At 30.6% G+C, this 16,402-nt stretch overlaps 7 protein-coding genes across 7 annotated transcripts; 4 read left to right on the plus strand and 3 right to left on the minus strand.

Moving 5' to 3' along the window:
* Window positions 1-202: 202 nt before the first annotated feature.
* Window positions 203-7,526, plus strand: TVAGG3_0428350 (A-type inclusion protein-related family; the record flags this gene model as incomplete). Its single annotated transcript, XM_001318250.1, has 1 exon — window positions 209-7,459. The coding sequence occupies one exon, from the start codon at window positions 209-211 to the stop codon at window positions 7,457-7,459; it is 7,251 nt and encodes a 2,416-aa protein (XP_001318285.1).
* A 23-nt stretch (window positions 7,527-7,549) lies between these two features.
* TVAGG3_0428360 (uncharacterized protein) lies at window positions 7,550-8,188 on the minus strand (the record flags this gene model as incomplete). Its single annotated transcript, XM_001318251.1, has 1 exon — window positions 7,550-8,188. The coding sequence occupies one exon, from the start codon at window positions 8,186-8,188 to the stop codon at window positions 7,550-7,552; it is 639 nt and encodes a 212-aa protein (XP_001318286.1).
* A 448-nt stretch (window positions 8,189-8,636) lies between these two features.
* TVAGG3_0428370 (uncharacterized protein) lies at window positions 8,637-9,220 on the plus strand (the record flags this gene model as incomplete). The annotated part of the gene is made up of 1 exon (XM_001318252.2): window positions 8,897-9,220. One exon carries the CDS (start codon window positions 8,897-8,899, stop codon window positions 9,218-9,220), a length of 324 nt encoding a protein of 107 aa, XP_001318287.1.
* Window positions 9,221-9,610: 390 nt separating this feature from the next.
* TVAGG3_0428380 (EP4 subtype prostaglandin E2 receptor binding) lies at window positions 9,611-10,795 on the minus strand (the record flags this gene model as incomplete). The annotated part of the gene is made up of 1 exon (XM_001318253.1): window positions 9,611-10,795. One exon carries the CDS (start codon window positions 10,793-10,795, stop codon window positions 9,611-9,613), a length of 1,185 nt encoding a protein of 394 aa, XP_001318288.1.
* A 1,907-nt stretch (window positions 10,796-12,702) lies between these two features.
* TVAGG3_0428400 (protein kinase-like (PK-like) family) lies at window positions 12,703-12,909 on the plus strand (the record flags this gene model as incomplete). The annotated part of the gene is made up of 1 exon (XM_001318254.1): window positions 12,703-12,909. The coding sequence occupies one exon, from the start codon at window positions 12,703-12,705 to the stop codon at window positions 12,907-12,909; it is 207 nt and encodes a 68-aa protein (XP_001318289.1).
* Window positions 12,910-13,185: 276 nt separating this feature from the next.
* Window positions 13,186-13,947, plus strand: TVAGG3_0428390 (protein serine/threonine kinase protein; the record flags this gene model as incomplete). The annotated part of the gene is made up of 1 exon (XM_001318255.1): window positions 13,186-13,947. The coding sequence occupies one exon, from the start codon at window positions 13,186-13,188 to the stop codon at window positions 13,945-13,947; it is 762 nt and encodes a 253-aa protein (XP_001318290.1).
* A 430-nt stretch (window positions 13,948-14,377) lies between these two features.
* On the minus strand, window positions 14,378-15,568 carry TVAGG3_0428410 (protein kinase protein; the record flags this gene model as incomplete). Its single annotated transcript, XM_001318256.1, has 1 exon — window positions 14,452-15,480. The coding sequence occupies one exon, from the start codon at window positions 15,478-15,480 to the stop codon at window positions 14,452-14,454; it is 1,029 nt and encodes a 342-aa protein (XP_001318291.1).
* Between the last annotated feature and the right edge of the window lie 834 nt (window positions 15,569-16,402).

Below are 16,402 nucleotides of genomic sequence, written 5' to 3' on the forward strand. Positions count from 1 at the left end.
TTATTAATAGTAAGAATTATCATCAATGCTAATCGCACCAAATAGGTCCAAACTTAATAATTTAAAATTTTTATTAAAAAATCTTCAAAATAAAGTATTAATGCCTATGAGAAATATGCGTTATTTTTGATGGTGATTATAGATATGATATTATTTGCATGAGGGTCACGTTTATTTTTTTGAAAATCAGAATTTAGAAATCTATAAAATGTCGTTTTTGCAGAATGTTCTCGGGCCAGTTAATAACGGCCAACCAGGATCAGAAGCAGAAACGATGTTAAATAACATTACTCAAGGAATTGATGTCCGAGAATCGATTCTTACTTTTAAAGATTCAGCTGATGATTGTTGGGAAATGGTAAATGAACCCGCCTTCCGACAATTCATTCAAGCGATCAAGACATTCAATTCTGACGACGAATTGCTCGCAGCTATACTTTTAATTTTCAAATTCTGTGTTTCAGGTGATGACTACAAGTATCGAGCTAATGCCGGCATTCTATCAGAACAGGATGCATTGGGCACCATCTTTACGTGCTTTAATAGAAATTCTCCTATGATTCGAATTGGAACATTAAGTTTACTTTTCCGATTAACTCGTTTGAACGGCGCTGAAGTCCAGAAGGCAATATTAAACCAACAGGAAGTCCAGAATACATTTTTCTCGCTTCTAGACGAAAATAACGAGCAATTTAGAACAAACTATTTAAGATTGATTCCAGAGATTGTAAAATCAAACACGGAATTACAAAACTTATTCTCATTCTACTTCACAGACCCTATTTCTGCCTTGATTGATACAAATCCAAATGATTCTTTGGCCGCGTTAACATCTTTTCTACAATCTAACACTAAATCTCAGCAAATGTTTGTTCAAACAGATAGTTTGCAAAAGCTTATCAAGCCATTACAGAACGATAATCCAAATGCTATTGATTTTATCCAAATATTGTTCAGTTCATCAGTCAGCAACGACTTCAGAGACGAACAATACATCTCAGGTATATTACAAGTTATTATTGATCACTCAATGCGTCCAGGTCCTCAACAAGATCGAATGATTTACATTTTAGGCTTAATCATCAAAGGCAACACAACATCATGTTCTAAATTACAAAACTACATTCCGAACCTTGTTCGAAACTCTATTTCAAGTGAAGATTCAAAAATCAGGTCATCCACTGTTTTCTGCATCGAATGTTTCATCTACAAATCGGAATCAGCCGCATCTATCATTGCTAAAGAGATCATTGAAACACAAGGACTTTCAAACATTTTACACAATATTAACGATAAATCATCACAAATTCTTTCAATTCTTACATTGGCACGTTCATGTTTATTTGCGAAACGTGATACATTAACAATCTTCTATGGTAAAGAACTTTATGGTTCTCCACCTGGTGATTGTTTTTTAACACACGTCATTAACATTATCCAGAACATCAAAGACAAGAATCATGTTCTCCTTATTCCATCTCTTCAGTTTGTCATTTCTGCTATCTGGGAATCTAACATGGCTACAAAATTCTTTGTTTCTAAAATTGTCATTCCAGGTTCAAACAAGGTTTCTGCACATGCATTCCTTATCTCTACATGCAAATCTAGTGATACATCAAAGGAACTTCGATCTATCATTGTCATCACTCTTTTAGAATGTTTATTGTTGAAAGTTCCACAAAACGAATGTTTTAAGGAACTTATCCGGACTATCAAAGCACATTTATCTATGGGCGAACTTAAAGATATCATGAAATGGTATCTCAAGACAATTATCGATTCGGAAGAATCTACATGGAACAAATTTGTCCAAAAGATCATGTTTATTTTGGATGAAAACTTCGATAATTTGTTGAATGATACCGAAATCCAAGTTAATGATTCCGCACTTGTTAGTATCCAGAAAGCTCGAATCGACGAACTTGAAAAGAAATTCGAACAAACACAACAAATCATTGATGAAAACAAAGAATTAAAAGATACGTTAAATTTGTTACAAGAAGAATTTCATGCATACGAGATGACCATTCAGAGTTACGAAACAACATTAAATGAAAAGAACCAAGAGAACGATAAACTTCGACAGAAACTTGAAAGCAAAGGAATTTTCAATCAAGAAACAGATAAAAAAGATGAAAATGAAATCAAGTTGAAACAATTAAATGAAGATTATGAAAATTACAAAAAAGTTACAAATGAAAAAATTCAACAACTTGAGAATACTAAACGACAATTGCAAGAACAGATCAACAACCAACCTAAACCAGAAGGAAACCTTGCAATGCTTCAGAAAGAGAATGAAGAATACCAAAGACAAATCAATGAACTTAAAGATTTGAAAACAGAATATTTGAAATTGATTGAAGAAAAACGAGAAACCGATGAAAAATACAATAAAGAAATCGAAGAACTGAAAGATCGAATCAACAGAGGTGAAGGTGGCGACGAAGTTGTTGAAGAACTTGCTAAAGAAAATGATGAATTATCTAAAGAAAACGAAGAATTGAAAGAAAAACTCAAGGATATTAAAAGCTCAGAAGAAATCGAAGAATTAACAAACCAAATTGAAGAATTAGAGAAAGAACTTAACGAAAAGAAAGAACAACTTGAACAAACGGAGAACGAACTGACTCAACAAATCGAAGAAATCGAAGAAGAAAAATCGGAAGAACTGAAGAAGAAAAATGAAGAAATTGAACGACTTCAGAACGAAATCGAAGAACTGAACAAAGAAATCAAATCATTGACAGAAGAAATCGATGATCTTCAGGAAAAACTAGAAAATGCTAAGAAAGAAATCCAAGAATTACAAGAATATGCCGAAAAATCACAAGAAAATGATAAACAAACAATCGATGAATTAAAAGAAAAACTGAGATTGGCAAATGAAACAAAAGTCACGGATTCAGATACAAAAGTTTTAGTTGAATCTAAAGAAGCAGCCGAACAAAAAGTTTTATTATTAGAAAAAGAAATTTCGGATCTTAAAATTGAAATCGAAGATCTTAAAAGTGTTATTGATGAAGAAAACGAACAGAAGGTTTCAAATACAGAAGCAGAAAATCGTATTCACGAACTTGAATCAGAAATCTCAGAACTTAAGAAAGAATTAGACCAAAACAACAACCAACAAAACGACGAAAAAATCGAAAAACTTCAGAAAGAAATTGAAGATCTTAAAAGTGTTATTGATGAAGAAAACGAACAGAAGGTTTCAAATACAGAAGCAGAAAATCGTATTCACGAACTTGAATCAGAAATCTCAGAACTTAAGAAAGAATTAGACCAAAACAACAACCAACAAAACGACGAAAAAATCGAAAAACTTCAGAAAGAAATTGAAGATCTTAAAAACGAATTGGAATCTTCTAAAGCAGAAAACGAAGAACTTCAAAACGAATTCGAAAAGGAAATCGACCAAATTTCACAAGAAAAACAAAATCTTGAATCTCAAATTAAATATTTACAAGAGAAAGGGGACAAGAGTGAAATTATCGACAAATTGAATCAAACAATCGAAGAACTAAGAGCCAAAGTTGAACACATGTTCACACAAGAAGATATTGATGAATACAAATCAGAAATCGAAAATCTCAAGCAAGAATTATCAAATATTGAAAAATCAAAACAAATTTCAGAAGAAAAAAGTCAAGATTACGAAGAAATTGTCCATGAACTTGAGAACAAATTGGAAGCGAAAGAAACAGAACTTTCAAAACTCAAATCTGATTTCGAACAACAAACAAGAGAAATCGAAACATTGAAAGAAAACATCACAAATCTTGAAAATGAAATGGAAATAGAAAAGAAGAATCGAAATTCAGCAGATAACGAAAAAATCAGTCATTTAGAAAAACAAATTTCAGATTTACAGAACAAGTTACAAGATAAAATCAAGTCACAGAACGAAATGGTTGAAAAATTCAAGCGAGATTTCCAAGAAATGCAAGCAAAAGATCAGAAAATCCGAGAAGAAGAAAGTCATGCAAGTCAAGCGAAGATTGAATCATTGAATGCTCTTCTTAAACAGTCTAAAGAAGAAAACGATGCTCTCAAAATGAACCATGAAATCAAGCTGAACAAGATTTCTGAATTTACAAAAGATTTAGAACAAAAAGTTAAATCTAAAGAACAAGAAATCGAACTTTTAACACAACAGAATTCAGTTTGTTCTAAAGAAATCAATGATTTGCATAAAAACAACTCTGAACTCAAAAAGCTTTCGGATGAATTACAAAGCGAAAACAATGTTTTGGAAGAAAAACTCAAGCGATTAATGAGTGAATTGAAATTTTTACAAGAAACATCAGTCAAAAACACAGACAACCAAATCACAAACTTGAATTCCAAGATCAGTGAACTTTCAGAAGAAATTAATATTCTTAAAGAGAAAGAGATCAAATTAACAAAAGAAATTGAAAAAGTCACCTCAGAAAAGAACAAAATCATTCAAGATAATGAAGAAGTTGTCAATCAACTTATGTCCGATTTAGAAGATTTAAGAAGAAAGAACATTAATTTGGACGAATTAGTTGAAAACTTGCGCAAAGAAATTTCAGAAGAAAAATCTAAATATGAACGAGATACAACCAAATTAAATGAAACAATATTACAATTGAATAATACTGTTTTTGAAATCAAGAAACAGAATGAACAGTTGAATTTAACTATCTCAGATTTGTCAACATCAAACAATTTGAATAGTGAAAAAGTCACCCAAGAAATCTTAGAATTAAATGAGAAGATTTCCAAAGCTAAAGAAGAAAATGATAATTTATCACGTCATATCGAAGAACTCAACCAACAACTTGAATCAGCGAATGAAGAAAATTCCAAACTTTCCAAGACTATCGAAGAAGAAAAAACTAAAAACTTAAATTCAAGTGAAAAATCATTCTCACTTGAAAAAGAAGTTGAAAAGTTACAAGAAGAAAAGGAAATTTTTGTTGAGAAATCAGAAGAAGAGAAAAACAAACTGAAAAGTGAAGTTACCACATTAACAGAAATTTCAGCAAACTTGAAGCAAGAAATCGAAATATCAAAAGAACAAAATGAAAAACTTAAATCAATGTTAAGTGAAGTTGAAAGTAACAATGAAGAATTGAAACATACTATTGAAGAATTGTCAAGTCAAATCAATGATTTACAAACACAAAACGATAAAGTTGAAAAACAAATCGAAAACCTGAACAAAACGATTGAAGAAAAAGATGAAACTATCAATAAGATGATTGCAAATTCTGATGATAGCGAAAAACGAGACAATGAGATGAAAGAACTTTTCAACAAACAAAACAACAAGATCAATGAATTGTCCAAATTAATCGAATCAAAGACCTCTGAAAATGATAAACTTTTATCAGAAATCAAAGACTTGAACAAAGAAAACGAAGAACTTGCAGTTCTTGTTGATGAAAAAGAAGACGAAAATCACACATTACAAGTGAGAATTGACGAAAAAGATTCCGAAAATTCACAACTGAAAACAGATCTTTCTGATATCGAAAACAAACTCAATTCAGGAAAAGAATTATTAAATCATACAATTGATGAATTGACTAAATCCATTGAATCTAAATCTAATGAGAACTCTAAGTTGATGTCCGCTATTGATCAATTGAACAAAGATCTCGAAAATAAGAACAAAATTACGGAAGAAATTGCGAATAAAAATGAAGAAAACGAATCAAAACTATTAGATTTGAACAAAGTTGTTGAAGAACTTAAGAAACAGTTAGAACATGTTTTGATTGATAATGAAAGTGAGAAACAAGAAAAATCTGATACCGAACAAAAACTTCGCGAAGAAATCGAAATTAAAGAGAAAGAAATTGATAAATTGAAGAAACAAAATGATCAACAAATTGATCACTTCACAACACAAATTTCACAAATTAATGACGATCATAACAATGAAATTGACCAAATCAATGAAGATTATCAAACACAAATTGATCAAATTAAACATGATCATGAAAGAGAAATGAACAAATTAAAAGAAAATCATCAACATGAAATCGAAAGTTATAAACAAAACATTGAAGATTTAGAACATCAATTCAAAGAAATTGGTTGTAAAAATGATGAATACTTCAATAACTTAATTGATCAAATCAACACTAAAAATAAAGAAGAAATCGAAAAATTAAATGTTCAGTTCACATCACAAATTTCAGAAATCAACGAGAACCATAAGAATGAAATAGAACAGATTAATATTAAGAATCAAGAAGAAATTATGAAGATCAATTATCAATTCACATCACAAATTTCAGAATTAAATGAATTGAAAGAAGAAGATAATAAGAAAATTTATGAACTTTGTCAAGATAATTCAGAAAAGAAGAAAGAAATTGATCGATTGAATAAAGAAATCGAAGAATACCATAACATGAATCATCAAAGAGAAAACGACAACGAAAAGAATCTGATAGAGAAAGACGAAATAATACAAAAACTGAACAAAACGATCAAAGACAAACAACGAGAAATTGATTGTTTGAACGACCAATTAACAGAAAAAGACGAATCATCAGAAGAAAACGATAAATTGGTTAAATTTATTTCAACACTGAAAGAAAGTCTTTCTTCAAAAGAAAAAGAAATACAGAATCTGAAGAAACAAAACGAAGAAATCCTTAAACAAAACAATGATCTTAAATCATTGAATGAACAACAAAATGATGATAAACAAAACAATGAAAATGATATTGAAATTATGAAGAAAGAAATCATGAAATTAAGAACAGAAAACAAAGATTTGAAGAACCAAGTTTCACAACAACACAAAGCTCTTGTTAAACTCGCTAAATCTCTCGAAAACAAGAACAAAGCAGAAGAGAAACTAAAACAAGAATTACAAAACATTTCTAAACAAAACATCGTCAAGAACGAAGAAGACAAATTAACATTGCTTGTCAAAGACAAAGACAATCAATTGCAGCGATGCAGGAAAGAGTTAACTAATGCATTGCAAAAGGCTGCTCTCTACAGAGCAGGATTGCGTTCTTCGCAGAAACAGATAATAGAGATCAAGAAGGAAATCGAAGATTTCAAGTCTTCCGTTTCTTCAGAAGACATTTTACACGAAAGATGTCTGTTCCTTCGTGCAAGACCAGCTTTGCTTGCTGCACTCACAGAAACAGAGACACAGAAAGGAGAAATAGAAGCTGTCGAGTTGGAGTTGAATGATACGAAGGACTCTCTCGCAAAAGCACTAAAAGACAACAGAGATTTGTCTTCGCATATTGTTGAGATGAGGAAGACAATCAAACTATTGAAGAAGACAGCAATCACACTGGAAGAAAAGGTCAAAGAAAAAGACAGTGGAAGAGAACAGATCGAAGAGAAAGTTAAGGAACTCGAGAAGAAGAACTCTTCTGCACTACGTCTTATTGGAGAGTTGTGGCAGAGAAACCAAACCCTTATCAATGCAATGCCAAAAGACTTGAAGATCTAAACAACATCATTATTATCATTATCATTCTTTTGTTTTAAATTATAATTTCTTGTTGACGATTAGTAACTAAAATCAAAATCTAATCTAAATTTACTTTTTTGTAAAGAGTACATTTGAAAATTCTGCAAATGAACAAAATCTAGAAACTTTAACTGTCATTAATTTTGGTTCTTTGAAACAATCAAATGAATCAAATTGTGAAATATTTTCAATTATTAATTTAAGAGTTCCTGATCCTGTTTTTGAATTTGATTGAATACATGAATCAGTAATAGTCAATGTACAATCTTCAAAGAAAATCCAAAACATATATTTTGCAGTGTTATTTAAAAATACGCAGTGATCAACAGTAGTATTGAATCTACAAAGAAATAGAACTTGGTCATCGTCTGTTTCGCATTTATTTCCAATAACATTGCAATAAGAAACTGTTTGTACTTCTGAATCAGAATTACTGCCAAAATAAAGAGATACACTTTTAGTTTGGTTGTTTTCTCTGAATGTTGAGAAATTACATGTACTTGATTTTCCATCAAGAACAATAAACATTGATGAATGTATAATGCATTTGTTGTAAGTGATGTTATTATTCTCAAAACGTAGATCACCCCATGCAATTGAAAATGTATGACTTCCTTTTGATTCACTTTCTCCGCATTTTGAAACTGAAATTTGAAAAGCGTAGTTTTTATAATCAGGAGAAGATTTAACTAATTGATAAAATGACATGCACTCAATTGTTGCTATTGATTCAGAATAACAATTTCGTTGTTGAACAAACTGTCCTAACTGATGGCAGAGATAGTAAACTGATCCACCTTCTGAAGTGGATAAGCATCTAATAAATGTGTTATATTCAAGTAATGTGCAGATTTCGTTATCTCTTTTGATATAAATTGCACCCTTTGTTTTGCATTCGTCGAATATACAAAAATATACGTAATAACTCTTAGAACATGTAGTATTAGAGAATGCTGTTGGGTCATTTGTTTGATTGACTTTTTGCGTTTTTCATACTTGATGATTTCTGATAGCTGACGACATTCAAGTAATTGATAATAAACAATTCTATGTTTGTTCTGCATATGATTTTCTTGAAGAGGAGATAGAATAATTATTTGTTTTGAAAATATTAAGTCACTTTTTTTGTATTTTCTTTCAACATTTCTTTTCTAAAACGATTCAGAAGTTCAGAAGGCAGTATTAAAAAAACAGGAAGTTCCAAATACATTTTTCTCGCTTCTGGAAGAAAATAACGAGCAATTTAGAACAAACTATTTAGGATTGATTCCAGAGGATATCAAACCAAACACAGAATTACAAAACTTATTCTCGTTCTACTTCACAGATCCTATTTCTGCGTTGATTGATACAAATCCAAATGATTCTTTGGCCGCGTTAACCTCTTTTCTACAATCTAACACTAAATCTCAACAAATGTTTGTTCAAACAGACAGTTTGCAGAAACTGATCAAGCCATTACAGAATGATAATCCAAATGCTATTGATTTTATCCAAATGCTTTTCAGTTCATCAGTCAGCAACGACTTCAGAGACGAACAATACATTTCAGGTATATTACAAGTTATTATTGATCACTCAATGCGTCCAGGTCCTCAACAAGATCGAATGATTTACATTTTAGGCTTAATCATCAAAGGAAACTCAACATCATGTTCTAAATTACAAAACTACACAAGAAGATATCGACGAATACAAATCAGAAATCGAAAATCTCAAGCAAGAATTATCAAATATTGAAAAATCAAAACAAATTTCGGAAGAGAAAAGTCATGATTACGAAGAAATTGTCCATGAACTTGAGAAGAAATTGGAAGCGAAAGAAACAGAACTTTCAAAACTCAAATCTGATTTCGAACAACAAACAAGAGAAATCGAAACATTGAAAGAAAACATCACAAATCTTGAAAATGAAATGGAAATAGAAAAGAAGAATCGAAATTCAGCAGATAACGAAAAAATCAGTCATTTAGAAAAACAAGTTTCAGATTTACAGAACAAGTTACAAGATAAAATCAAGTCACAGAACGAAATGGTTGAAAAATTCAAGCGAGATTTCCAAGAAATGCAAGCAAAAGATCAGAAAATCCGAGAAGAAGAAAGTCATGCAAGTCAAGCGAAGATTGAATATCAATAAATGTTTAAAAGATCTACAATAAGATTATAACCCCTACGTGTTGCAATATCTAATGGCGATTCATTGACATTATTTTTAATATTGAGACTTATCTTAGGTTGACTGCATAAGAATTTGCATGTGGAATAATGGTTATTCATGACTGCCAAATGAAGTGGTGTGTTTCCATCAACATCTTTCTGGTTTACATCAAAATTATATTTCATTAAATATTTAATAGCATCAGTGTTTCCTTCATCTGCAAACAGATGAATTAAAGTTTGTTGTCTACCACTTGTTTTATATATATTCTCACCACATTCGATAAAATCTTTTGTTAATTGAATATCTCCTCTTTTAGATGTGGATAGAAATACGCTTAAATTTCCCATTTGTGGTTTGGCTATTGATTCAAGAATTTTATGATAATAAAGTATAGTTGTCAAATCCCTTTCATTTAAGGCCTCCTTCATTATATTATAAACTTCATTAAATGATAATTCTGTTAAATGTATATTCTTAATTTTCTTTATTTTTGGTAAAAATTCTCCAATTTTTTCTATAAAATCTATGTTCTTTGTATTTTCTGATCTTAGGCTTGTAATTTCTTCTGATTTTGATGCATTTTCTCTTTTTAATTTTTCTATTTCATCTTTTTGAGATAAATCATCTGTTCTTAATCTAATTAATTCTTCGTTTTGGTTTGAATTGTCTTGTTTAAGTTTAATATTTTCATTTCGTAATTTCGTTAATTCATCATTAAGTGCTGTAATATCTTTATTACGTGTGTCAAGTTCACTTTCTAATTCTTTAATTTTATTGTCTTTTTCTTTACTTTTGTCTAGAATAGTCTTGAAAACCGATAAGATTGTAGAATGACTATTATTTGATGATAAAACTTTAATTGAATCAATTGTATCTCTGATTTCTTTATATTTATCACTGAGATAAGAAATAATGTCGATGAATGCTGGACTTTTATTAACAAGAGAGAATATGATTTCATTCGGATTTTTATTATTATTTTTGAAATGAATCAATAACTGTTCTGCAAAATCAAAACCAGCATCAACAATTGAATCAATAAGATCATCATATTTGATACTTTCAATGTTTTCGCTAATAAAATCGAATAATTTTTGATTGTAACCAATATATTTGCAATATTTAATCTTGATGAAATGTTTTCTATAGTACATTCTTCGTTTATGAATTTATTTGTGAAGAATGTAACTAATGATTCGCTGTTCATCACTTCTCCAAGTTTGAAAAAGTCAAGAGCAACATTGTTGTTGATCTCTCCTGGAAATTGTAGTTTGAGTATCGTTTCGAATATTTTATATGTGTCATTGTCTAATAGATCAGCATGGAATCTAAATTCTCTATTTGATCGATTTAAATAAAATTCATTACGCATTTTATTACAAATTGCCATGCCAACATAAAGATTTGTATCATATGCATGATCATTGATGTATATTTTAATAGAATGGGGATCAAACATTTGCAATGACTCATACACTTTAGTGATGATGACATCCATATTTAAAACCGAATTTTTAACGATAAAAAACATTCAAATTGTCGAAGGTGGTTTTTTTTAGGTTTCACTTCATTTTTGAATTTTGATAGATCAATAATGGCGTCATGCAGTTACATTGTTTGGATCAAATGGGTATTATTTCTGATTACATTGAAAATGCTGTCAATAAATAACGAAAAAAAATAATTTGTCTTTTTTTAATGAGATTATAAGAATAGTATTCAGTATTTGATCTATATCAGATGGGAGACATATGTATTTTTGAACAGAACATATTCTAAGCAAAATAATGCTAATCTACATATTAATAATAAAATCAAAGGAAGCACTTAAGTTGTTAGAACTTTTGGTCCAGTTAAAATATTATGTATGGTAATAAATAAATTTTCAAGTGATCTTAATTGGTTCAATCTTAATATGATAAATTATTAGCGAGTAGTGATATATTGTATTCTGAGTTGCAAAATACATTTAATTTAGGAATAATAAATGATCCTTATGGGTTATTCAAAAAATTATCAGATAAAGACTTTTTAAGGATTTAAATCATTTCTAATATCTTTCTCCTCATTAATGTATATCTATACTGTTGTTAGCTTCTTAATATCGCCAATATCATCCATTCAGGAAAAAAATTATGCAGAAGAAAAATGTAATGACAGGCCATGCACTACTAATTTATGTGTGATATAGATCATAACTGTAATGTTAAGATAGCTACGATAATATATTTCCGTTTTTAAATGTTAAATTTCATATTTGAATTATTACAAGCCAATATGGGGAAATGTTTCAATAATATTTCTACCAGAAACATTTGGGTGCAAAGATTCTGTTGTGTGGCGAAATAATGATGTGATATTTTTAAATTGACAGTCAAAAGTATGAGGATTATGTGAAACAGCACATTTATTGCTTTTGATCGATAATGAAGATTTGAAAAGCAAATTAGCTAGAATTGATATTGAGGGAAAAGAAAATTTTGGAAGATAATTTGCATTTTGTAGACCATGTTGTCATGTATCATATAAACATGAAAAAATGGAAAAGAAATGTTACCTTACAAAATTTCAAGTTTTATGAAAATCGTAATTATTCTTAAATGTTATATTATTTTTCATGAACATGCACGTTTGCAAAATTTATAGGCTCATTCAATTTTATTACATTGAAATTGAGGTTTGTTTTGCTATTTTTCAATTGAATCGACCAATGATGTATTCTATATTTGATTGATCATGCCAAAATGAGATTAATTCAAAACTTTGAACGATATCAAAAATTTATGAAATTGCTATTAAATTTATCTATAGTATATTGTAATGGAAATGAAATTTTCGAAATTTGATTAGCATTAATTTTCTATATATTGAAATTTTTGTTTGTGCTTATCAAAAGGGAAAAAACTATAATTTTTAAGATAATATAAATACTTACATATTATTTATATATTTTGTTAATTGCCCGGCTCTTCAAAAATAAATATATTTAAATAGTTTACATTAATGACACCTTTTTAAGCTCCGATTTTTTTATAGCTATTTTCCCTTCAAAAAAATAGTTATGCAGCCACTTGATGGGTATGAAGTGCTTAACAAGATTGGTCAAGGAGGCTTTTCTTCTGTTTATCGTGCAATACACAAGCTTACACATATTCCCGTTGCTATAAAAGTTCTTAGAAAGAATCCTCTTGAAGATCCAACTCAAGATCAAATTGTCAAGCGTGAAATTGAAATTCTCAAAAGAGTTAGGCATCCATTTGTATGTTAGTTCTTTGATTTCTTCGAAACGCCAGAAAATTATTATATTGTAATGGAGATGGCAGAAAATGGTACAATATTAGATTACGTCAATCAAGGATGCAGCCTTTCTGAGAAAGAAGCCGGCTTATATTTTGCTCAAATTGTTTCTGTTCTCAATTATCTTCATACAAAATGCCAAATTGCACATCGTGACTTGAAAGCAGAAAATGTTCTATTGGATAAATTCAAGAACGTTCGAATTATTGATTTTGGACTCAGCAATTCAAAGTAAAATGATAAATTAATGCAAACGGCCTGTGGATCACCAGCCTATGCATCCCCAGAAATGATCCTTGGTCGTCCATACGATTTTTCAACAGATATATGGAGTGCCGGAATTCTTTTGTTTGCTATTTGTACAGAATATCTTCCATTTGACGATCCCAACATTCAATCTCTTATGCAAAAGATCGTATATCGTAATGTTACATATCCACCACATTTCTCTCCAAAACTCAAGGATCTTTTAGAGAAAATGCTGAATAAAGATCCGAAAGAAAGAATTACATTTGAAGAAATCAAAAAGCACCCATGGCTCGCTGATTACCAGAAAGTATGTGAGATGTCTGCCGAATCATTTGACTCTCTCGACCAAGATATTTTTGATCAACTTTCAAGAATTGAAAATGACAATGGAATACATCGCTCACCTGATGAAGGCCATGACAGTGTTACATTCAATATCTTAAAGCGCGATAGAATTACAAATATGTTATATTCCATGGTTAATCCAAGCAGATTCCCTTCAATACCTTCATTCCCTACCAGAATACTTCCAAAGCCAGCAGGAGCGGGTGGTCCTGGCCACGCAATCGAAAGACCATCCCGTCCTTCGATTGTTCTTCCTGTCGGACCCGTTGGACAAAACGCTCAGGGCAGAAGACGATCAGTCCTGCTTAAGGCTCCTCCAATTAGAACTGGCCCAGCAAAACCGCAATATGCGGTCCCTCAGCCAACAAAGATACAAGTTTTGCCTAGACCAAAATGCTCATCACCAACGCATTGATTTTTGTATTTGTTTTGTAAAATTTGTTTTACTTATTTGTTTTTTTAATAATAAAATATTTTTTTATTTTTATTTGGGATTTTAGAAGCATTTCATAAGTTCTTTTATTAAAAGTGATTGACCCTGTATTGGATATCCTTTCCATTTTATTAAACTCTGAGATAACTAATATTACAGATCGTTTTAACTAATTCTGAAGCAATATGTTAGATGTACTCATTTATTTTTCCTATTATCAGATCTTATGATGCAGGTTTCTTCTTCATTTTACTAAATTCAAGAAATATATTGTTTTTGAATCTATTATTTATATTAAATTAAAGGATAGTTATGAATATACTGACCAAATATTAAGCTATTCAATGTTTAAAATTAACTAAAATAATAATTTCAAACAATATTTTTAAAAAATTATAGCTTATTCATAGATAAATAATATATTTTAAAACAATAGCGTATAATACAATAATCTAATATTAAGAAATCGCATGAATAATAACTCTATTACATAATTCTGCAGCATCCTCCTTCATTTTGCTGAGCTGAAGGTTTTTCTTCTGCTTTTTCTTCCTTTTTAACTTCTGGTGTACTCGGAATGATAATTGGATTGAAAACTGGAGGAATGAAATCTGGCATCACGAAAGGTTTTCGTGGTGGCCCAAGGAATGCCTTTGTTGAAGAAAGGCTCTTGGCGGAAGTCTGTTTTGGCGGTCCAAGTGCCAAATCAGGACTCACGTCTTCGACTTGTTTTCTGTTGAAATATTCCCAATCGAAGCCACTCTTTTTCTGTGGGCTTTGGTTGATGGCCTCGCGTATGAGGCGCTTGTAGAGTTCGTAATCTGGTTGGTCTTCGTACTTGAGTTTGCGAACTTCTCTGTAAATATCGAGAATTTCATCTGGAAAACTTTTTAGAAGAGTTGTTGCTGAAATATCGTTTTTCATTTGACGTGTTGCCACGCGGTCTTTTGTTCCTGGCCATGGAAGACGACTATCTGCAAGCTCTACGATTGTATAAAGCCATGATATAATATCATCACGGCGGCCAAGCTCGTTATAGTTGTGAGCATGGACAGAAGCGTAACGGCATGTTCCAGTAAAGCCAGGTTCGTCGCGAGGTGGAATAATTTTGCCATTTTCATCAATATATTTTCTGCACAAGCCAAAATCAATCAAACAAATTGGATATTTTGGATCATTACGAATTAAAAAGTTTCCAGGCTTAATGTCTCTATGTACATAACCATGCTTATGGAACTCTTCGATTGCGATTAAACTTTCAAGTGCGATTCTAAGAGTTGTATACATCGAAAATCTTTTCCTTGGAGCAATTGCACGCATGTTCTGCAATGAGGCACCTAAAATTTCCATGACAAGATACCTAATGGTATGTGTTTTACCGTGATCAATAATTTGTGGAAAATATTTGCAACCTGCAAGTTCCTGAAGAATCGATGTTTCTAATTTTAGACTTGATTTGTGAATATCCAGGTACTCAATCTTCATTGCGCACATTTTGGAGGTATTTGGATCCATTACACAATAAATTTCACCAAACCCACCTGCACCTATATGTTTCACCACTCTAAATCGCCCAACATGGCTGCCGATTGCGAGCTTAGGGTGGTCCTTTCCCATAGTTGTGAAAAAATTTTTCAACGGACGCGTTATGTAAAAAAATCGGATTCATGATATTCGACTGGATTTGTGATAAGAAATATATGAAACTCAAATATAATTAATCAAATTTAAGGAACGCTGAGCTTGCACAAATTTGGAATTAGAATTTAAAGTCAAATATCTTTCACTGTATGAATTCTAATTTTATTCTTGGTAAACTTATGCATTTCATTGCAATAAATTAGTTATTGCAATTAATAAAATTCTGAGATTTAGTTGAGCTTTTATTCAGACCTTGAGGTGCGGTGCAAAAACCACGCCAAATTCGTTTCCGTTGAAAGGATCATTATGACCTCTTATTCATCATATTTCTTATTTTTATAGCGAGTACTGAGAAGGCATGGTATCTTAATGGCAAATTGTTTTAATGATGATTATGTAATAATTTCCTTGCTTGGAGTCTAATCCGAAGCAAAACACTTGATTATTTTTAATAACATATGCCAAAAACAGGAATTGAGTCAACATTTGCATGTAAATTATTGAAGCTTTTGTGTCGAATAAATATTTTTTATTGCCAAAAATGGTTTTCAGATTGTTGAAGATCGAATTGCTAGTAGTAATTCAATTCAGTCATGTCCGTACTTGAATTGAAATTATATAATTGATAAAGACTATTATATCATTGTATAAGCAACTTCTTAAAAATATGCCAATCAATTGTTCAAATATGTTTTCCAAATCACCTTGCAATCGTTTAGCATTGGTTTTGAACAATTTCATAATTAAATATTGCCATCTTTCTTGTTGGATTAATTATTATTCAAATTATGTCATT

The sequence above is a fragment of the Trichomonas vaginalis genome, chromosome V (genome assembly GCF_026262505.1).
Source record: "Trichomonas vaginalis G3 chromosome V, whole genome shotgun sequence".
NCBI classification, from domain to species: domain Eukaryota; phylum Parabasalia; order Trichomonadida; family Trichomonadidae; genus Trichomonas; species Trichomonas vaginalis.